This window comes from Solanum verrucosum, unplaced genomic scaffold, assembly GCF_900185275.1.
Source record: "Solanum verrucosum unplaced genomic scaffold, falcon-dt-bn FXZP01000142.1, whole genome shotgun sequence".
Taxonomy (NCBI): domain Eukaryota; kingdom Viridiplantae; phylum Streptophyta; class Magnoliopsida; order Solanales; family Solanaceae; genus Solanum; species Solanum verrucosum.
The window spans coordinates 1,052,965-1,077,365 of NW_026020259.1; the positions used below are offsets into that span (position 1 = coordinate 1,052,965).

At 31.4% G+C, this 24,401-nt stretch overlaps 2 protein-coding genes across 2 annotated transcripts in view; one reads left to right on the forward strand and one right to left on the reverse strand.

The window, feature by feature from the left end:
* Positions 1-2,125: 2,125 nt before the first annotated feature.
* Positions 2,126-24,401, forward strand: part of LOC125833413 (60S ribosomal protein L23a) — a 106,557-nt gene continuing 84,281 nt past the window's right edge. Inside the window, exon 1 of the mRNA XM_049512560.1 lies at positions 2,126-2,136. The gene's annotated coding sequence lies outside the window, so the exon portion shown is untranslated. The remainder of the gene's footprint in view (positions 2,137-24,401) is intronic.
* Positions 15,769-23,690, reverse strand: LOC125833391 (uncharacterized). Its single transcript, XM_049512530.1, has 11 exons — positions 23,267-23,690; positions 20,211-20,355; positions 19,367-19,845; positions 19,028-19,249; positions 18,598-18,924; positions 18,156-18,509; positions 17,972-18,052; positions 17,788-17,892; positions 17,336-17,707; positions 16,633-16,764; positions 15,769-16,306 (listed from the first exon to the last, which is right to left on the reverse strand). Exons 1-11 carry the CDS (start codon positions 23,588-23,590, stop codon positions 16,169-16,171), a joined length of 2,679 nt encoding a protein of 892 aa, XP_049368487.1. The 5' UTR covers positions 23,591-23,690; the 3' UTR covers positions 15,769-16,168.

Here is a 24,401-nt window from a genome sequence, read left to right on the forward strand (position 1 = left end):
TTAAATATATAAAAAACTAAAAAAAGTAGATAAATTAAAATGGAGAAAGGACACTTTTTTTTTTTTATCAAACTGCCCTTAGATGTCTACTTTGAGATCAAGTGTTGTCTGCTTTGAGATCAAGAAATTACCTCTTATATACATATAGTTTTTTTTTTTAAAAAAAAATGTTCTTTATTGTTGAGATATACAAAACTTTTTACGTAGTTAAATTTCAAATAATACATATAACTTCTTTTGTCCCATTTTTATGTGACACCGGTAAATTAATTTCAAGAGCTAATCAAATTTTTGTATTTTTAAAAAAAAAGTATTTGTCAATTGTCATGATTTATAATGTTTCAACGTAATCTTTGAATATATGAAAGACTAAATAAATTAGACAAACAAATTAAAATGAAAAACAACAAAAAGTTACCAAACTACCCTTAGATGCCAAAGCATGCATGTTGACCTCGTCACGACCCAAAACGAGTTATGAATGACACACACATTTAACCTTTTAGGTGGGCGAACCAACGAATTCAAACCCAATTTATAACAATTGTTCAACTTACAAAATACAACCATAATGCGGAAACTCAAATCTTATTAATGTAAGAAAAAAAAATCACCTAGAATCTATTATATATCATTCCCAAAACCTAAAAGTCATCATATCCAAGACATCTAATCCACAAATACCAAGTTTGGGAGTATAAAAAACACCACAATAGATATATAAATGGTTTGTGCCCAATCATGCCATGATTGAAAGAATTTAATGCGAGCTAGAAGGAATATCTCACCTTTGAATCTGATGTGCTAGAGACTGGTTAGAGTTGAGGGTGAGTCAAAGCCACTGGTACACTCAATTACTCCACAAAAGGAAAATGAAGAAAAATACAAGTAGGGGTCAGTACAAGGCGACTTGTACTGAGTAAATATCATCGCCGATTCAAAATAGAAACTAATATTCATAAAGTAACAACAGAAAATCAACTATAACACTTAGCAAGTGGCAAGGAACAAGTAACGTGAAAAAGTGTCGACAACAATGAAGCAAGTACGTAATTAGTCAACAATATCAAGAGCAGAGAAGAGAATTTAAGCCTCCACACCACGTTTTTTCGGGAAATGGGTTCTTGAAGATTGAGTATATTAGGTTGTTTTAATATGTTTTTCTTTAATATTATCGTGTTGGAACGTGACACCCGATTCAATAATATCGTGCCGGTTCGTGGCATCCAATTCAAATGTATCGTGTTGGCTCGTGGCACCCGATCCCACAATATAGTTAATTCACCATTTTTTGTCATCACTTTCCACTTCATTAACAATATTTCATCAAGTCTTGGCATCAACCTCTAGTACTCTCAAAATGGCCTAATGGTCATTACTTACCTGTTAACTGCTTTGGCATCAATAAATTCTCTCTTATTATGTATTTTTTTTCAAAAAAATTCTTAATTGTTGGGATATGCAATACTTTTTATGTAGTTTTCAAGTAATACATGTTATTTCTTTTATCCCATTTTATATGACACCGGTAAATTGATTTCAAGAGTCAATCAATTTTTTTATGGTTTTTTTTAAAAATATTTTAAGTTGTCAATTTTCATGATTTATAGAGTTTTTACGTAATTTTAAAATATATGAAATACTAAATAAGTAAGACAAAAAATAAAATGAAAAGAAAAAAACAAAATTACCGAACTGCCCTTAGATGCCAAAGCAAGCATGTTGACCTGCTGCTTAGGGCTGCGTATAGGTTAAATCGGTTTGATTTTGAAGTAATATAGAGTGAGGAGAGTGTTGTTTTATCTAGTGTTGAACCCTTAAAAGAATGAGTCCATTGATGACGCCCTCATTAAAGTGCCAACGATTTAAGCTGCACAAACACTACATTAAAAATGATTTTTAGCGGCAATAAATTAATGATTATAGTTTAATTGTCGTTAAATATGTTCTTTTAACAGCAATTAACACTCTTTGTAAATGTCACTAAAGCCTATAATGACATTGCATCCAATAACAATTAATTAATGCAGGTAAAGGCTAAAGCACTCTTAGTCAATGTGTTTATTTATTATTGCTAAAAGTTATTTTTATTATAGTAAAATCACACAACTTTCATCGAGCTCAAGTGTTTTTTAAGCGAGCCTTTAATAATATTACTCCGTATTTTTCTTGTGTATTAAAACTATTATATGTAACAAAAAATATTCTTTATTATTATTATTATTATTATTATTATTATTATCATTATTATTGCAAAATTGAAAGGTGTGCACAATCTATTAAAAGTTGGTCCAACAAAATAAAGGGAAAGAAACATGAAATTGCATGAACTACATTTGTTTCAGATATATTGTATACAAACGAAGTTGTAATATATTTGTTAAATATGGAGTGATGTATCTGAATATTAAGAGATTTTCTTTTTTTTTAGAAATTATGTTTTCTTAAATAGTATAATTACGTAATTTTTCCAAAATTTAAACCCATTACATTTTCCATGATTTTGCAGTACAAAGAAATATGATGTTGCAGTACAAAGAAATATGATTGTGCAGTACAAAGAAATATTCAAAATATCCAAAGGCTATTGACTCGATAAAAAAGGAGTCAATCCTACAAATTGTTAATTAAACCCACTCATCCTTTTTATTAGGTAAATATTATTTTAAAAATTTTCCATTATTTTCTTTAATTTTTATTCATAAATATTTTCTCACACTTTCATAGCCTTCAACTTGTTTGGACTATGTAGTAGTTGTTATTGTTATTAACTACGTCCCATATAAATCGTAGAGGTAATTATACTATGACCTATGTCCCATTCTAATAGTGTATATTCATTAATTTTCGGACACGAAATATATATTCAAAATAAAGGAATTATTGAGTCCCTTTCTTCCCATATATCATTTTATTGAATTTTTGAATCCATGTTGTGATGTAATTAATAATAACTAAATTTTCATATGTTTTGAGTATTAATAATATGGTATATAGTATCAATTTTTTTTTAAAAAAAAATTGTCAATAATATTTAATTTTTCTTATATATTCCAATAATTATACAAAAAGATAACACTAATTAAAAAATAATTATTATTATAAAGTGAAAAGTTGCGTATAGAATCATTGATGGTAGAGATATTGTTATAATATGAATAAGACAAAATTGTTTCAAACACCACGAAATGAAAAGTTATAAATAAATGCACATTTTGTAGTGAAGATAATTGCAAATATGGCGGATTAATTGGTAAAAGAAATTAAAAAATGACATTAAAATACTAAGGTTAAATTTTCTTTTCACATCTACTGTTGGAGTTTTAACTTTTGTAGAAATTGAATAAAACTAAATGTCCTATTTTTACTACAAATTGTTATTATTGCTTGAAAAAAAGAAAGATATATATAATCTTCTATCAAAGAGTAATCTTCATAATTTTCTTTATTCATTTCCTTTTTCGAGAATAAAAAAATATTAATAACTATGAAGATGATTTTCTTACTCTTTCACTCTCAATTAACACTTTGCCTAACTTAGGTGCATCACCACTATCGTTACCATTACCACCTCCTCCTCCTCTTAGTAATGTCAACAACGAAGGAGCTCATATAAGAGTTGGTTTGACTAATGGACGAATGAGAAGGACGTCTACGTCTACACAATCTACTGTAGAAGAAAAGAATGAAACAATCACTCCACCGTATCCTTGGGCAACCTCGAGACATGCCATAATCCACACTCTCGATTATCTCGTATCGAAGGAAATTACTAATATATCAGGTGACGTTCAATGCAAGAAATGTCAGCAACAATATAAAATTCAATATGATTTGCAAGAGAAGTTCAATGAGATTGCTAAGTTCATCTTCAAAAATAAGAAAAATATGCATGATAGGGCACCACCAATTTGGATGGACCCTAAATTGCCTAATTGCAAATATTGCAAACAAAGAAATTGTGTTAAGCCAATTATCTCAAAGTATGTGTCAATTAATTGGCTATTTTTGCTATTAGGACAAACAATTGGATGTTGCAAGATAGATCAACTCAAATATTTTTGCAAGCATACAAAGATTCACAGAACTGCGGCTAAAAATAGACTTGTTTATCTTACGTATATCGAATTATGTAAGCAATTGGATCCTTGATGACCCTTTTATTAGATAAATGTTTCTTTTATGTGTCATAGTTTTAATTGTGTTTTTTTCTATTTAAGAATGTTGTCCATCTTAATTCTTATCTTATGTTGCTTCTTCTTTTTTTTCATATGCAACAAGATCTTAAGAGAGGAATAACGAAAAAGATCAAAGTTTTAATTAGCACTGTTACTTTTTTTTAAATTATTGATAGAGTGATATTCTCCGCCACTGTCAAATAAAGTAGAAGTCTTTGTCTCTCGATATTAGCTTCCCTTTTGCTTTGGACCTTTTAGAATAGTGATATTAGCTTTCAATCTTGGAAGGCTGACTCATAATATTATCGTTGAGGTAATAATAAAGAAGTAAATAATTATATTTGTATTTAATTGTTGTATCTTTCCATTCCAATTATTTTGAATCAAGTTCATGTACCTCTAGATTTCTATGATGCATCACGTTGTGAACTTATTAATTATAAGATCGTGAAATGTCCTAAATTAGAACTATAGTTGATTTGTTGTTCTTCTAAATACAAAATGTCATATGATTGTTACTTTGATGTGTAAGAATATATTATTTAAATGACGGTCATTTCAAAGATGTTTTTCAAAATAAAGATCAAATATAATTTTATCTAAGATTAATGAATTCACAACAAAGACTAAATGACTTTTTTTCTTAACATTTAAGACCTCTAATTTAACTTTACTTTAGGCCACTAATTCTATGAATGGTCTGTCTTTGAATAAAGACTCAATTCATATTCTTGTGTTTAATGAAAAATAACCATGAGTCAAATTTATTTAATTCATTTTCATTCTTATTTTGGAGTCTAGTTATGAATATTATTTAATGATATATATATTTTCTAATAAAAGCAAAGATCTTTCAATAATGACACACACTTTTCTTTTATCTATATATAAACAACATAGCTCATTCACAATTAAAAAATCACATTCTAAATTCTGAATAGTACTCTAAGATATGATGAACAAACAAAGTAAACTTTCGAAGAGTCTTCTTTTTCTGTTTTTGACAACTCTTTACTATTGCTCAAGTCATGCAATTACTAATCGAAAGCTATTGGATTTGAAGTCTCAAATTGAGATTAAAACATCTTCAAGTATTTTTGGTCAAATGTTACCAAAAGGTGTACCAATACCTCCATCTGCTCCATCTTGTAGATCAAGTCCTGGCACACCTCCTTCATGTCCCTTCCCACAACCAGAAATGGTGGACGATGTTGCGAGTCTCACCCCCTAATGCACCATCGGCGATTGGATCGTCCGTTGGAATTATATATATATATATAGTAAAATTAGTGTTACTTTGTTGTATGTGCATCTAGATCGATGTATCATACTATTGAAAGCGAATATTTAATTTTATCGACTAATTTGAAATTATTGAAATAAAATAGATTGCAAATTTATTGTCCGTGATTTAAAAAAAATCTTCTTAATTAACTTCTTATTTGTTCTTTTTTATATAATAATGGTTTTTCACTGTTATGGTGAATGAGCAATAGTTCTTGATGGTGCTGGAAAAAACGCGGCTATGATTAGGAAGAAAAATAAGAAAGAAATTTTTCAAAATTCCTAATTTTGTGATATATGTTGAAGGTTGTATACATAAATTTTGTTAGGTCTCCATTGTTTTTATTAAAATCTAAATATACATCTAAATGACTAAGATATTTTCTTAGAATTTGAACATTGAATGATTAAGACTATTTATTTTTCAATGTACAAAATTTATTTATATGTACATGATAAAAATATAGTTCAAATAAAAATTAATCAAATATTAAAAAAACATTATTTGAAATGGAAATTGAGTATTTTTCTTTCATGAGTATTTGTCTATGAATATTTATTAAATACGCTTGTCGGAAATTTTTTGACGCCAAATTTGACAGGATCATCCATAATTACCTAGTAAATGATATTCCTAGCTTTCATAGGATCCACGTCATTTCTTTTAGCGTTTATGGATTCAGAATTTTTTGAGTCCAAATTTTGTAGGATCATCTGTAATTATCTAGTGAATAATGTTCATAGCTTCTATCAGATTCAAGCCATTTTAATGTTTACGGGTCACAAAAAAAGTTTCTCAGTTTACGTGAACATTAGCATATGAATATCTTTGTAAATATATTTGTCCAGAACTTTTTTGACTGCAAAGTTTGTAGGACCAATATAAAATCTAATTTTTTAATAAACATAATGAGTGTCAAGTCAAATCCTTCCATGCCAAAGGCTATATATCAATGGTGATGACTTCATTTTAAAAAGTGAGAATATATTAGTGTTGAACCATGTTTTTCAAAATAAAAATCAATAAAATGTTACCTATGATCATCAAAAATCCAAGAAATTGTATTAGTTAATTGACAAATGGAAAACAAAAATTATAAGGAATTATTTATAAAAAAAATTAACAACATCACATCTCAATAAGTTCTAAAAGAATACTTGGAATTAAATATATTTTTGAATAATTGATGGCGCTCGTTATTATTTTTCAATAAGCAATGTATAAAAAGAAAATAATACAAATCAAATTAGGGTCTTGATGTTGTCTGTTCAGAAAATTGCTAGAAAATATTTTCAAACTGTAATTTCAGCGTAACATTGTCGATAAAAGGAAGAAAAATATAAAAAGTTTAAATAGTTGACCATCTAATTAATATTTTTATTAAATTCAATAAATTTTATAACAATAAAATATCAATTTAACCAAAGTAACATTAAATTTAATTGATTATAAATTACATAACTTTGTTTTTGTGTAAACGGCTTGATTTCTAATACAAACAATTAAAAATATACTTGTGACACATAGAAGTAAGAAAAATATTTGAATTATGTTTCAACATAGTTATACACGAAATTAAGAAGTTACTTAGGTCTTCTTCTTTTTGTTTGGTTTTATTTAATATTGTATTTGATTTTTCATCTTGAGATTCATCTAATGTGTACTTGCATCATATATGATGTTAGATATTTTGTAATATATAGAAGTCTTAAATTGAACATACACATTTGTTCGTGAAAGAACATGACTATTATGAAAAGTCATATGTTCATGAAAGAACATAAACCTTATGAAAAATCATTTGTTCATGAAAGAACGTGATTCTTATGAAAAGTCACATGTTCATGAAAGAACATGACTCTTATGGAGAGTCATTTCTTAAGATCTATAAATATAAAGACTCTCTAGAAGTAGCCAAAAGAAAAATCTGCAAGTATATCCAAGGGCTTTGTTGTATCCTTGAAGAAAATTGTTTGTATTTACCTCAATATCTCTTAAAAAAAAGTTATTACACGCCTCAAAGTCATTTTCTTCTTCAATTATATATCCTACTATTATTTCTAACAATTTTAAAGAGATATTGAGATTGAAGTAGATAAACGAGACAAGAACCTTGAATTCTTGAGGAAGTGTGGTTGTAAGTAAACAAAGATCAGAGTGATTTAAAATATGATTCTACGACAACAAGTCATATGGCAAAAGTGAGCCAACAATGGATCACAAAGGAAATGACATATATCAGGTTCTGCTTTCTTAACTTCTCTTATTATTTATTTATGAAATTTTATTCTTTGAAATTTTTGAGAAATGATTTTTCATAAATGTTGGGATAAATAATTTATTTGTTATGATATCGAAATGCATTTTAAATAAGTTTAAGAATAACATATTTAGTATGCTTATTATAAATTTGTTATGGCCAAAGAAAATTATTATGGCATAATTGTATTGCATAAAGATCATGTGATTTATTTTCAAGTTATGAGATAATACATATGTATTCCTTTATTTTGATGGATAATATCGATACTTGAAAGTTGTTAGAATAATTTAAAATTAAGAGAAATGACAATCTTTGCTAGATCATTTTGCGTTCATTAAAGGTTGAATACTTTGTTTTCTTATTGAATGCTCATGTGTTATAGCCTTGAACACAATAAACTTGACAACAAGATGATTTGTTGATGTTAATTAATTAGATGTCAACACGAGTTACAAAAGGGACATTTGAAACATTCAAAGTTTGGGGGTTCTTGGATTATGATTAATAATCAATAATATTTGAAGAATTTTAAGATATAAATTAATTCTTCAACACCCACTTAAGATATATCTTTGGTGTATTAACTTGACAATTTTAACAATAATTAGTTAATTAAACTACTATTATGATTATTAAGTTATAAGTCTTGGTAGAAATATTGTGTAATTTCATGAAGTATTATCATTTGAAATGTTGTGATTTTTTAAGGGGAAAAAAGCATGTGTTGTAAGATAACTTTTTATAGACATGACCATTCATACATAGACGAATTGGTGCATTGGTTTATAAATAGTGAATCATCTAATGATAATGATAAAATACATATAAGTTAGATTTGTAACGTGTATGAAGGTATCATAAGTTTTGCATCAAAATAGACTTGAATTTCATAGTGGAATAAGAATTATTTAGCATATAGATGCTTGAAAAGAAATGGAATAGTTTAAATAATATGATTTTGAAATGTTGTGGCCATAACTGATGCAAATATTCTAAGCTACTGCGATAATGATGATACTTGTGATATGCCTATATAAAAGATTTGTTTATGATTTGTATGAATCTCGTAAAATCTAGTTTCAAAAGATATATACAATATAACAAATGTGTGAATAAATAAGGCTAAAATCTTTAAACTAAACACAAGTGATGGAAACCCAACTTTGAGTTAGTATACACTCTAATAATACAAGTTCAACGGGTAATAACAAGTTACTTTGTGTTGCTAAAGCATGAGTCTTCTTTTTAGAGCCTTGATTCATATGTACTACGTATTGTTATATGAGAAGTTGAGGAGTTGTTATGTGTACTACATATTGTACATTATGAGAAGTTGAGGAGTTGTTAAATGCTTGAAATAGGAGGGGCATAGTGACAAACTCCATAGTACACACTGTTACACGGAGGTTGAATTAATTCTTAATGAAATTAGAAAATGTCTACAGTAACAGAGACGTAGTAGCTAATTTCACATATATGAATATAGAAGTGGTGCCGCTTCAAGCAAATTCTAAAGGGTTGGTTTTGTATATATTCATGAAATCAGAATGAGCACATGGACATAAACGTGCTAAAGCAAATACTGAATTTTCTAAGCTACAAATAATATTATATGTGTGATATTTTCAGTTTGACATATGGAGTTGTGGTTCAAATCTTTTAAGGATATCAATAACTTCGTCAGAACTTTAAAGTACTTGCACTAACAGAAAGTCTAAATCTATAAGTTTTTATATTCTTCAAATTGTTAGCTTTAATATTTCTGACGAAGTTATTAAACTCTTCAAGTCGGAATATTCATTCAAACGGAGTGTTTAATAAATTGATGAAGTTTCTATATTCTTCAAACTAAATGCATAGTATGATTTATTTGGTGAAGTTCTTATATTCTTCAAACCATAGGAGTAAACAATCAAATGTTAGTCTCCAAAAATCAGACACAATCAAATTTCACATGAAGTAAAAAGTATAAAAGTTTTTTTTTATATTCTGAGATCATCACATAAAGAACATCTATCCTAACATTTATGAAATAAATCTCATAACTTATAAATGATAGAAAAAGAAATAATCAAGAAAAATAAAGATAGAACCTGATTTTTACTCCCATTAAATCATATTCTATCTATCGGCAATGATTTCATGCAAGTCACTTTTCTTGCTAATTTTTTCCAGCTTCCATCATATTCCAATATTTATTAGAAGTATTGAATTCAATGAGAAACTAAACTAATATTCAAATATTATGAGGAGGCAACATTTGTTCATTTACTTCTTCTCATAGTTAGATAAAAATAAAAAATATAGAAAAATAATTAAAGTGCACATGTTGGCCTTTATATGCACAAAATAGTTTTTTTCGCCAAAAAGAAAACTGAAGGGGTGCAATTTCTGAATGCACTTGAGAAAAAAAAAATTACTCATCCAAGAAAAACTTACTACAGAAAATATAGTTGAATATATTAAGTTGCCTGCTTAAGAATTGAACTTTGTTTTCATCCCAAAATTCTCTAGAAATGTGGTATCCTCTGTTCTTTTTATCAGCACAATGATTTTGAATTAGAAGTTAAAGATCTCAAATACAGAAAAATCAAAAAAGATTAAATTTCTAAAGCTTGTTATTTTATGTATTCAGGTTAGCAAAACAGAAACAGTAAAGATGAAACAGAAAGACAAAAGGAAAATTATCCGAGTCCACAGAATTGTGGTGTATCCTTAAGAAATTAATTTAATCCCCTTAAGTACCCGAGATTGTAGATTAATTCCTTTCAAGATAAAACGGATTAAACATTAAAGAACTGACGGTACCTCAAACTTCGATAATTTCAACAAACTCAAAAAGACAGCAATGAGATCACACACACATACATGATCGATCGATTTTGTTTGGAAGAAATGTATGCAGAAGAAGGGAAGAATTTCATTCTCCAGAATTCAAGGATCTTGTCTCGTTTATCTTCTTCAATGTGATGGTAAAACATTACATTAGAGATTATACTTTGCAATAGAAAATAAAAGAATTGAAACACATAACATAAATAAAATGTATATTTAGAATAAGTCATGATGTCATTAATAATTTGATGTTTACTTATCTACTCGATTACATAGAAATGATCATAGAGTGACAAAATATTAAATTTTTTAGAGTACATATAGTGTCAAGTTGTAGAAAGGTATATCAGGAGTTGGATCAATATTTCTCCCTAACACATATAGAGTAGTGAAAGAGTTCATAACGTTAATCTAATTATTATTATAGTCATTACTGAAAAAATAACATATGATAATAACTCTTCAAAACATAACTCCTTTCTTTAATGTGAAAAATTAAGATAAATAATGTCTACTTTAAATAATTATAAGGTTAGATACACATTAATCACATACGCACATTTATCATAACATAACCATAAAATAACTCTTCATTATATATATACATCTCATCTACAATGTCAAAACGATAAATAATTTATAACACATAAATGAGAATTTCTTCAATTAAAAAGGAATATTAATAAATGCATTTTTTTAACAAAGAAAGGTGAAGCATCATATTTTTTATTCTTAGCTATGATATCAAGAATAGATACATGAATCAATTACAATATAAACAAAACAAGTTTAACAACTTTTACTACCAATTATTTAAAATAGAGAAAGGGTCTGAAAAATACTCTAACATTGGCCGAAATTATTGTTACGATATCAATTTTATGGAGGACCTTTTACCCCCTGCACTATTTAATAGTGTATTTTAAAGGTATATATGTGCCCATGTGGACACATTATTATTTAAAATGATGCAATATTTATGACATCCACGTAGGCACATATATACCTTTAAAATACATTATTAAATAGTACAGGGGGATAAAAGGTCATTTCTAAAGTTTGGTATCGTAACAGCAATTTCAGTCAAAGTTGGAATATTTTTTCAAACCCTTTTCCCTTTAAAATATGTGTTTAAAATTAATTTATAAGGAGATAAAATATAAACTATACATGTTTGGTAATTTATCCAATCAACAATTATATTCTCATACGGTTTCATTATTATCATGTGTTATTTATATCATATTAACAAGTATCAATAATATATATTCAATTATAAGAACAATAATAATGTACCCAATATATTCTCACAAAGTGGTGTCGGATATGCTCAATTAAAATTTTATAAATACTAAAAAGATGATTTATTTATTTTGTGACTGATTTTTAATATGATAGACCATATCATATATATTTTTAGGGACAATACTATTCAATAGCTATGAGAATGTACCATAAGTAATATTGTACCTTTTAGTTGTGGCAAAAATTTAGAATATTAATTAAAAATTAACAAACAAAAATGTATGTATTTTCATCTTCATTCGCATAATAATAAGAAGACAAAGTTAATTGAGTAAAAATTACTTTTTAATATGTTGGTTAGTATACTATATATAATGGAATGTGTGAAGACAGTGAACTATACTATAATGATTAATGGAGAGCCTTCTGAACCCTTTGATTAAGCTCATTGATGCGCATTGTAGAAGCTACGTATGGTCGGGCACTAATACTATCACCAAGAAAGCTTAATTTGGTGGCTTGGGAAAGAGTTTGTTCTCCAAAATCAGTAGGTGGCTTCAACTTGATTAATCTTCACACATGGAATAAGGCTGCTATTGCTAAACATTGTTGGGACCTAGAGCATAAACAATATAAGTTGTGGATTAAGTTACTATATTAAAACAACTCCTTTCCAAGAAGCTAAGTGATCATTTCCCAACAAGCTTGTTGGATGGTAAAGAAAATTTTGGAGTTTATTCACAGTTTCAGCCCACAGTCTTGCAAAACAAAAGTATGATCAGGCAACTATACTTTCACTTGTTTCGTCCCCAACAGAGAGTTCCATGGATGTTTCAAAACTTAGTCAGGCCAAAGGCAGTCTTCACTATGTGGTTGCAGCTGCAAAACAGACTAAACACCACTGATAGAGCTCAAAAAATGGGGACTAGATATAGAGCTGCCAACTTCATCTTGAATCCAGAGATCATATGTATACAAGTTGTCCTTACAGTCAACAGGTTTGGAGCAAGTTATTACAATGGATTCAATTTTACAACAATTGGAGCCAATATGTCTTGGGAATCATTGATGCCGCAAAACGGAAAACTCCAACTGCCCAAATTTTTTAAGTTATATGTCTATGCGATTTGGATTGAGAGGAACCACAAAATCTTTGAGAAGGATAGCACAACTTGGGAATCTCTTGCCAGGGAGATTGCTTATATTTGTTGTGTTAGGGCCAGCCAGAAAACTATGCAACCCATTCATCAGTTTGCGTTTTAGATTGATAGCTTAGTTTTCCTTTGTTCTAGTTGTCTCTGTTTTTTTTTTAGAATAGCAAGTTGGGTATGACTTTGCTATTGGATATGTAATGGTTACGCTTTAGTCATTAATATAATCTTGTTGGTTACCAAAAAAGAAATATATATATATATATATATATATATGTTGGTTAGTAAGTAGAGTTTCAGAATTTAATTTTTGCTTGATAAAAAAATTTATATATATAATCAAAATAAAATAAAATAAAAATAGAATAATATTAATTGAAATCAAAACAATACATTAATGATTCTTTAAAATATTTGGAATTCATTCAAACGTTTACACTAATATGACCATTTCTCTTGAAGTCTTGATGAATCTTCTAAGATAATTAACTTTCCTTCATTTTGATGGACTTGTACCAAACTAACATGAACATTTCTGTGACGAATCTTTGAAGAATATATCTATGATCTTTATCAAAGTGGAGGACTTATGTGACATTATCTTTTTTTTATTTCTTCTTTTTTGATTATTAAATACATGATTGATGAAAAAGATGAAGAAAAAAAAATTAAAAAGGAGGAAAAAACTATACTAATAAAAAGAAAGAATGAGAAAATGGAAAAAAACATTCAACATGTCCCTAGATATTATTATTTATAGATTGGAAAAATCCTAAGAATAATTACAAAGGAGTTGCATAGACATATTATTGAAGTAGAGAATGTAAATAGATGAAGATTTTTTGTAACTCATTAGATATAATTAGAATACGAAATATGATTGAATATTTTAATTAATAAAAATTATTTAATGAAAAGAATGAAAGAAAAAAAAAAAGATAAATAAGACTGGAGGTCATAAAGGGGTGTCATATCACCCAGTAGCGGACCCATGATTGTCATTAAGGCAATAAGACTAGAATATACGACCTCAAGAATTTTTTACGTCTTAACCACTAGACTAATTTTTTAACTTGTGTCAAGAGGTATCAATACTTATACATATATATATTAAATCAAAATTTGACGTTTACACACCATATAATTTCTGATGAAGGGGTGTCGATTGATACCGTTGCGTAAGGGTGGATCGGCTCCTGTCATCACCTTATCTATGCTATCGATATAAATTTGAGATCATTTGGTTTTCATCCTTCTCAGAGAGATCAATTAATCACTCAACTGTTACATGACTCATAAATTTACTCCCCAACTTCTTAGTGGTTAAGTCAAAATTAGGATTATTCTTGATTAATCTTCCAACAGAAAAGAAGGTCACTAAATAATGTTCACACACTTTTTTGAACTATATAAATAACATAGTTCCTATACAAAATTATAAACCAATATTATTTCTACACATTTTTAAGTTCTAAATATTTTTAGCTCTATGATATGATGAACAAAGAAAGTAGACTTTTTAAGTGTCTTCTTTTTCTGTTTTTGACAACTCTTTGCTATTCTTCGAGTCATGCAACTACTACTCATAGAAAATTATTCGAATTCAAGTCTCAAATCGATAATTTTGGTAACATGCTACCAAAGTTTGTCCCTTTACCTCCATCCGCTCCGTCTTGTAAAACAAGTCCTGGCATGCCTATTTCAACGATGTGTCCACCACCTCGACCTCGACCTCCACCTCCGCCAACGGGTCCCACCTCATTACCGCCTAATGCACCACCTACGAGGATGGACGATGGTGTTGGCGGGCCATCGGAATTATATGTATAGTGGAGCTTGTTTTACTATGGTGTATGTGCATTTTAAATTGAATGTATAATCAACTTTGTTAAGGGACCAAAAAGGCATTAAGCATAAAAATAATTTCATATGGGTGCTTGATTTATAGTGAAAAAATCTTATGAAAGTTTTTTGCAATTTATGTCCTTATAATTTCTTCTTTTTTCTAATTTATTACATTTTTGTATATATTATTTGCCTTCTAACGTTTACACACCCCTTTGAAACATTTAGGGATTATTTGGTAGATGAAATAAGTTATATCGGAATTATAATATGAGTAAATAACTAGGCCTTTCACAAAACAAATATAGAGAGAAGTATCGAAAACATCCTTAATTTTAGCGCAAATTATCAATTTCATCCCCGAATTATTGACAGTTTAAAACGCTCATTTACTTGACTAATTGAACTTAAATACACCCCAGATCTTGCAACATGAGTAAAATACACGTTAAACTACATTCTCGCCAAGTTTAGGGTGTAATCAACACTTCTCTCCACTTTTTAGTAAGAGTCACATGTTCCTACAAAAGTTTGAGTTCATTTGCTATGTCATGTAGCAGATCGAGTGTGTATCTAAATTTAGTTAGTAAGTAGAGAAGTGTTTTTAAGGCTGTCAATAATTTAGGGACGAAACTAATAATTCGCATCAAGTTTAAGGTGTTCTCGATACTTCTCTCGAAAATATAAGAAGTAACATGTATTTCTCCTGTTTTTAGATATGTTCATGGTTTGTTTTTTCTCTAAAAGATGACCAAATCGATTTACTCGATTTTGCAAATGTTAGAATCAAATCGAATTAATTAAGTCAAATTTTTGCTTCGGTTGTGCCAGTAGTTTAAATAAATGACAAGATATTTTCAACCATAACTACCACATTAATTACTATTTGATATTGGGTTTTGTTTGGCACATAAATATTTAATACTCAATATTCATTTTTAATAAAATCATAGCTAAGTTCTAAACTTGCAACAAATGAAACAAAACTTTTGCATCCCCTCTGCTTCACTTGAACCAATTATACATTTTAAATACCTTCAAATCCCAAAATAGCTACTTCACTTGGTACACTCACAAGAACTATATAACCATCTGCTAAAGAATTACATTAGAACCAAAAAAAAAAAACCTTTTGCTGCATCTGTGGAGAGTAAAGCCTCCGCATTATCATGATTCGCGAGCCTTCATTGTGTAAAACTGCAACAAAGAAAAAACTCTACCATATAACTGTGAAGACGAAACAAGAACATGGCAAGAAAGACCCCGAGTAGTGATTTATCAACCAAGGGATCTCGGAACTGCAGAATCGCCATAAAGATTTCTTCGTGAGAATGTCAAACCTCATGTTTCTGGTCCACACAGTCCTCTATTTTGTGGCTTTGCCCTTACTTTTACCACCCTTCCTTTTCTGCACACCACCACGTTTGTGGTCTTGTGCTTTTTCATGGGGATTTACCTCCTTGAATTTGATTGGCTTTATGATACTACCGCTCCTCTTTACCACCTGTAAGAATTACAACATAAGCAACCAAACACCTAAACCACCTCAAAATTGTAGTCCCAAAACTAACTCCTTCCCCCAGAACAGAGAAGGCAACAAGAGAGAACCTTTTATACACAAATTAAAATTTAAGGGCTAAACAGAAGGAATAACTTTAATGCAATTGGATTCTAAAATTTCAGATGCAGGCCTTGCCTCTTCTTTTTAAAAATATTTTGGGTTTGGATGGGCGGGAGGGAGGTTTCACATACAGGATTGTATACTTCAGGGAAACAAGAATATAGATAGATAGAGAAAACTAAAATTAGATAGAATGCTTCAGGACAGACCTCTGGGCGAATAAGAGCTGGAACTGCTGTTCCGGGGTTGAATTCAGGTCCAATGGGCATCCGAATGCTCCCCTCAAAAATTTCTTGGGATGTAAACGGATAAGGTAATGTTGGCGTGTATAACTTCTCAGCCTGCATGGTAAAATAGAAATTGAGTAAATCGTGGTAACAGTAGTGCACTTTAAGCAAAGACAAGCAACACTGAAGACATAGCCTTCTGTACAGAGAAGCATCTGTTGGACAGGTCTGAGACAGATTAGGAAACCATCTGAAGAACAATTTGTTGTGTGGATAAATAATGAAAAATAACAAAAATGCATGTTGCATAGAGTGTCTGAACATCTCCAGCACAGACGACATAACCACTACCAAATCTACATAAAGTTAAGAATTGTGTTTCCTGCAAGTGAATGATGGTAAAGTTGAAACTCTACTCTACTGCTTTCTGCGTTTCTCTGTTCTTTTGTTTATCTACATTTTTCGATTAGCAATCCAACTTCTCTTTGATTGCAGAAAGATAATTTTTAACTTCACCTAATATTTAGAAGATTTTAATCCCGCTAATTTAAAGCCAAGGGAAAAAGCAAATAAAATAAAGTATTATCACGCATGCACATAAAATCTGCAATCACTATTAGTAAAGCCTAAAAATTTAGCCTCAACATCTAAATCAGGTTTAGGATGAAGTTTGTCAATGACCAACCTTCTTATCCCTCTTTTCGGAGATGATAACATGATTCAGATTAGCATCCTTTCTCTTTTTGAGAGCTTCTTCCCTTTTCTTTTTGGCATTATCATGTTCTTCAAGCATCCAAGAAGGCGGACCTCTCTTCTTTTGTATATTGGTCCACTGTCCCCAACCAGGCAGTAAAACGGGCTTCTCAGGCTCTGGAACTTCCTCATTCAATGCATCTTGTTTTTCTCTCTCAAAGTCGTCTTCAACATCATCACCAGCAAAAGCACGCCGAATAAGTTCTTCTTGAGATGGGATTTCATATGTGGACTTAGTCCCAGATGTTAAAATTCCATCAACCATTTCTCCCCCACTATCTGTATCACTATCCTCATCAATTTCCTGCAAGCAAAATTAAGAGTCAATAGTAACAAACAGTTCAGAGAAGGTTGCATTGTGGATTCAGCATGTAGAGAGATTACCTCCCCATCAGGTTTACTCTCAACAGGTTCTGTGATCTGTAAAGAGATTGCACTCTTTGCATTTGCAGATTTTGTTTGCTTCCCTTTAGCTGATGAATCATTCATCTGTTCACCAAATACACCAATAAGACTAACGTTGCCAAAAGGAGTAAGAAAACTGATTTTGAGACAACAAAGGCTCAACCTTTTTCCATGAGTCGGCTGCAAAAATGGAAACTTCGTATGATGTCTTTGAGCCTGGGTCTCTCGCAATGTCGTCAAAACTCTGAAACAGGACAAAGTCAAACTTTAATCACCACAAACAACGTAGAAAAGAGGGCAATATGATATGGTACTGCAGGATTTGATGCAGTTTGCAACGCAATTACCTTAAACAGAGAATCATGATTAATCTCAGACTCTTCACGAAGTAAATTGGGATCAAAATGAACTTCCCTCTGAGAAATATTATTTTCTTCATGAGCATTGATGCCATTTTCTCTGGCATCTGTCTCACCTTCACTATCACTGTCGCCATAATAATTGTCTGATGTCGCTTTCTTTTTGGGTTCAGGTGCCTGCTTTTTTTGAGCACCAAAAACCCTCCTACCAGTCAAAATATTTGTTCCTTGAGTTTTTGGCTCGTTCTTGTCTTCTAATTCCTTCAATGATGACTCAAACTCTTCTAGAGCAAGTTTTGCTTCTTCATCGGCCGCCTCTTTCCTTCTTTTTAATCCACGTACCTGCGAAATGGCAGTACCATAGATGAACTTTCAGACCTCAAAAAAATTAGAGCAAACAGTGGTGCAAAGGAAAGACTGATAAAATTACCATGAAAGGTAAGGAAAGCACTCCTGACGCTGGCAATTCTTCGTCCCCTTCTAAGACTTCAGCAGTCTTGTCCTTTGCTTTCTTCAACAGTTTTACTGCAGCATCCTGATCTGATCCATCAGAAGCCTCATCAAGGTCATCCTCATCACTGCTTTCTTCACTACTACTGCTCTCGTTCATGTTATTTGCTTTTCTGGACAAAAGGGCATGTTGATTCAGTTGTTCAGCAATAGCAGCTCGTGTTCCGTCATCTTGCACATCCAATCCACGTTTTAAGATGCGCTTTGCCCACTTGGAGCTGTTCTTGTGCTTCAGGGTCAAGCGTTCCTACATAAAATTTAGTCGCAAAAGAGACAAACTCAATCAGAAAATAACCAGAAAAGCAGACAAGACTCCTACGTGAGTTCACACAGGTAATGAATGAAATTACCTCTGCCCTTTTGAATTCTTGTTTCATGGCCTGCTCTTTGGCTGCTTCTGGATCTGTTTCAATTGTAGTACCTGCTTGTTTCAATCTATCCTTTTTTAGCAAACGATGATACACTTTTGACTTTATCTTCTTGACTCGTTTTGCCTTCATTTCATGACGGAAAAGAAGACTACGCATCTTAGCAAGCTGGTCTTGGCGCTCCTTCAGATCTTCTACAGATATCTGCCAAAGTGGTTAACATAAATATAATACAAAAATTTACAGGGACCGTTTTCCTCTAAAAAACACTGAATGAATAGTATGGAATAATAAGCGTGTAAAAGGTTATGACCTCCATACCTTATTAAGTTCAAGAAGTCTTGCACCATCTTTTCTATGAGCTTCAACAACCTCGTGGTCATTAAAAAGAGAAGCAATTTTTTTCTCAAAATCACTTCTTGGTTCAAATTCAGCAGCGATTTCTCCTACAGTAGAATATCCCACGTCCTTATCTTTGCCAAAATATATAGTCGGTGCCTCTCTGTTTCTTTTGACATGAGGTTCCCATTTTGTAACATCCTTCTGGATAAAACCATAAGCAGCATCTCTTTCCAATCTTTCTTGATCTGGTTTCGGAAGAGGTGCATGAATAGGCATGGACTTCTTCTCCATCCGACTCATGCTCTTTCTAAGTTTGCTATGGTCAGACTTCCCATGGAGGGGGTCCAGAAGATCCTGGATGCTAATCCGGCCATCCCCATCCAAAATATCACGACTGGGATTATACTCGGACTCTGAATATGCCTCAGATATGATAACATCATTTTTCTTCTTCTTGCCTATCATACGGATCTTGCTATCAGTCCTTCTCATCATGGATTACACAATATATTCAAATAAATGACATGTGATGACAAAAAATCTTCTTTTGTCCCGATGTTGAGGACTGAGGAGAATGCACGGTTTTGTGGAAAGCAGGGCACTTGATAAGCATATTCTCCAACAAAATAAAAGGAAAGAAACATGGAATTGCACAAAAAAGGGGGAAAACTAAAATTTAGTTGATTTCCACATCACATATGTACAAGTAGAACATACAAATCATTGTTAAAAAATATATAAACAGATTGAGTTTGACAAAACACATCATATTCTACTAGTAAATGCAAGCATGAAACTCAAGAAATGTGGGTAGGAAATATACCATCAAAAGCATCAGTTGGAAGTCCAGTAATTTCTTGCAACAATCGTGAATGTCTTCCATCATCTTCTTCCTCTTCCTCTTCATCTCCTCTCTGACCACCCTCATCATCCTCACCATCTTCTTCATCCGAAGGTACATTTTCATCCTACATAATAAAAATACAATGCCTATAAATCCACCATAACCAAAGACAAAAAGACTCTGGTATTTCCATCTTCTGCAGACTGCAGCTAATGCAAATCAAAATTTGAAAGGGAAAAAAGTACTACAAAGCATCAAGATGTTCTTGCTTTTTGTAACTCATGGTAAGGTTTCACATCCCTCCACACTTATATACAAGTAGTCAATATTTACAACCAATAAAGTTCATTTAGATTTGTGTGTGTGGGAGGGGGGGAATCTAGTGTCCCCAAATTTCCTAGCTTGGTGGTGGTGGGGGAGGCAGGCCTAAGTAATCATAATATCAATTCTTTACGCACAAGCATTTCAGTGTTTAGACAGAAATAATATCACATCTGTAAGTGAGGACTACGAATCCAGTTATTTGACATGCATTAGCTAAAGATTACTGGATCTACACATCCCAAAAAGGAAGGAGTAAAATTACAATGCATACTGTTTCATCAGGCAAACATTGTTTCAGACATTGGAACAAAGTTCTAAATAAGTAACATTAGCGATTAAACCAAACAAATATACAAGAGCATATCAACGCGTATGAATCCCAAACTAGAAGGCAGAGCTACATGGATCTTCCATATACATACTGTTCTATTTTCTTTTTTCTCTCACTTTTATTATTGGGATGGTGGCTGGGAAAGCTACATGGATCTTCACTATTTCACTGAGCACCAACTAACTCCCACCAACACAGGTATGTGAATAGCCCACTAGGGCTTAGGGAGATTGATAGTAGGGATCACAATAGGGCGGGGTAGGGTTGGTTAAGTCTTCCCCTGCTCAGTTATTTCCCTGTCCTGCCCCATTTAAGTCACTGCCTTCTGCCCTACCCTGCCCTGTTTTACCCCCCATTTGCAGATATAGCATCAATAAACTACAAAAATTCATAATCATATTAACTGGTGAAAGACAGTGTCAAATTTTGAATGTGCACATATTTATTTTTGTAGATTTAAGTATGAGAATACATATTCTTCCATCCAAATAATTATAATAATCATAATGAACTTTCTTGAATTAATGTAAAAGAGAACCATAGGTAATGTGTTAAAAGATTAACATAAATCATTCGGCAAGATATTGTTCTACATTTGGTTCCAGATGTGGACTATGATATATTATACATCATATTTGATTTAAAGAAATAGAAACAGTTACCAATCTCAAAAAATATATATATATTATACATCATATGTATAAGCTGTTGCTCAAGATGTTTGAACCTTCCACATGTTAATGTCAAGAACTTTTCACATGTTATCAATGTCAAACCTGTATTTTTTAATTGTAACAAATGTGATCTTTGCATACAGGGAAAATCCAGTCCAGATGTGGCCAGATGGGTGACATATGCTTAGCATCTTAAACTCCGACAAATGATAAAATTTCAGTTAAACTCACGAGTCTTAGTCAAGCTGCAACCTGCCCTGCTAATTATTTTCCTAAAATGAGTTTTGCCCTGCCCTGCCTCGTTAAGGCTCTTCCATTCTAAGTTGCCCAGACTTGGGTGCGGGTGTCTGATACAGGTGCGGATCTAGAGGTCAGATCCTCAATGATCTAAATTATAAGATTCGGAGATACGAATCCATGTATGGATACGGATGTGGGGATTCAGCTAAAGATAATTCAAATATCTAAAAATAGAGTTATAAAACATAAATTATAAGATATTATGTGAAAAAATTGAGGAGAAAATATTGATCAAGAGGAGAATCATGGAAGGAGATAAACGGAAAGGGAGTGGCAATAGAAATTTATATATATATAAAAAGTATTCTATTTTCTTCAATTTCACATTATTTGTTTTAATTATAAAAATCATTGAATCTGTCCACAATTTCTCCCTCGAATTTGGTCAAAGTACCCAAAACGGGTTGACTAGATCGGGTACGGATCCGACACCCACATCGAATCGACATGAGTGCGGCATTGTAAATGAAGAGTCCGAGTAACTTAGCTTCCCTGCCCCGTCCCTACCCCAATTGCTATCCCTAATTGATAGAAATCCCCTACCTTTTCCTCTATCTTGGAATTTGAACCCTCCAGGATTTTCACCGATCCCGTGTTGCTCCAATCTAAAAAAAGTGTCTTTTAAGACAAAATTAAGGGCTCCCCAACCCTAGAGGTCATATGCATATTCTACTTACCAGCATTTAAACAAACTAAAAAGACTCCTTCTAAACACAGACCTATAAGTGTAGCAACACAACTAAGTCTTAGTCCTAATTAGTTAATATCATTTATAGTATCTTTTACTTTTAGTTGCATGATTGCATCATGTTCGTTTGCTACAGATTTCATGAGATTGTAGTTTTGAGACAACTTTCCCAGTGTTACTTTAGGTTTACCTCGTCCACTTTTAACACTTCCAATCATTATAGTGTCACAATTACAAACCGAAGGCGCTTGGAGTCATATGTGTACATGACCAAACCATCCTCATGCAGCCTTCTTTAATTTCATCCTCTTTGTGCAACTAGTAATAGAGGTCTACCTAGTAGATGAACAAAACCATCCTCCTGCAGATTTCACCCTCTTTGTCCAACTAGTAATACAATCAGATGTGATCATCTCCATTTAGTCTATTCTAATACCAAACCAAAAGACAAAAAGCTCTAATATAGCAAATAAACATAACTTACCTCCTCCTGTCAGTTAAATTGGTAAGACTTGTTCTTTATCTGCAGTAGCATTATAATGAACAAAAAGCATCGAGAAGATGCAAGTATTACAATGAGAATATCAGCTCCCAGGAAGGCCAAAAAAAGCTATTACAACTATCAACATAACTAATACCTAATAAAGCCTATGACTATAACAATGGAATGAGCTTAGCAGAGCAAAAATTAACAATTAAATTGAAATGAAATAAATACCTCAAATTCCTCAGGAAGCTCATATTGGTAATTTTCAACTGTGTCAAAACGTCTATTCTTCCTGGACTCCTCTTCAGCAACCCCTTCTTCATACTCATACAAGTCATTAAGAGCATCATCAGAACCAATTTCTTCATCGGAATCTGCGTACCGTTTCGGTAATTGAAGCTCCTTTAACATAGCATTAGGCAAACGAGGACCGACCCTTTTTCTTCTACCATCTTTTCCTCCACTACCTCCACTTGAACCTTGATTTTTCTTTTTAAAGTCTCTTCCTTTGTTTTGTCCATTTCCTTCTCTGCTTTTTCTCTTCGTCCCCGCCATCACTGCAGATCAATTACCGGTACGCCGCGCCGCCGGTAGACAAGCTTTGAAGGGCGGCAGTTGAAAAGAAGGGAAAGGGTTTAGTTGAAAGTTTGAGGCCCAAACAGTTTTTGGAGGGTTTTTTTTATTTATTATTTAATAAATTATATTTTATTTTTTATCCTGACTTTATTTATATACTTTTTCTGTCTACTTTTATTTGTTATGTTAAGCTTTTCGAAAGTTAATTTAACTAATTTTTAAAGTTCAATTAGATTACATTAGTTCGATATTATAAACAAAAAATTTAGATATTCAAAAATTATACGAAAAATATTATAAATTGCAACTTTTTGCCTATCAATATAATGAAAAAATACATAGTCAAAGTATACCTTACTTCAATTTCTCAAATTTATCTTCATCTTATTTTTATTTTATTTATTACTTCCAACTCGAAAGTAATCTTTTTTTCCTAAATGAGCATCCGAATTGAATTATGGGAAAATTCTATATAATAGCAAACTATTAATTCAAATTAAATGCTATAAATATAGTTTGATTTAATTGTACCTCATAGCAAATTATTGTTATTTCACCTCTCCCTAGTGAATCTCGCTCGCCACTCTCGTTCTCTCCCTCACCTCTCTCGTTTTTTATACAAACGCAAGTGTATAAAGTGCGTTTGTGTTTGTATAAAGCGAGAGAAAATTGTATATACATATATTATCGTTCCCCTCTCCCAGATCTCGCTCTCTCACTCGCCTCTCTCACTTTATACAAAAAAACGCAAATTGTATAAAATGTGTTTGTGTTGTATAAAGCGAGAGAA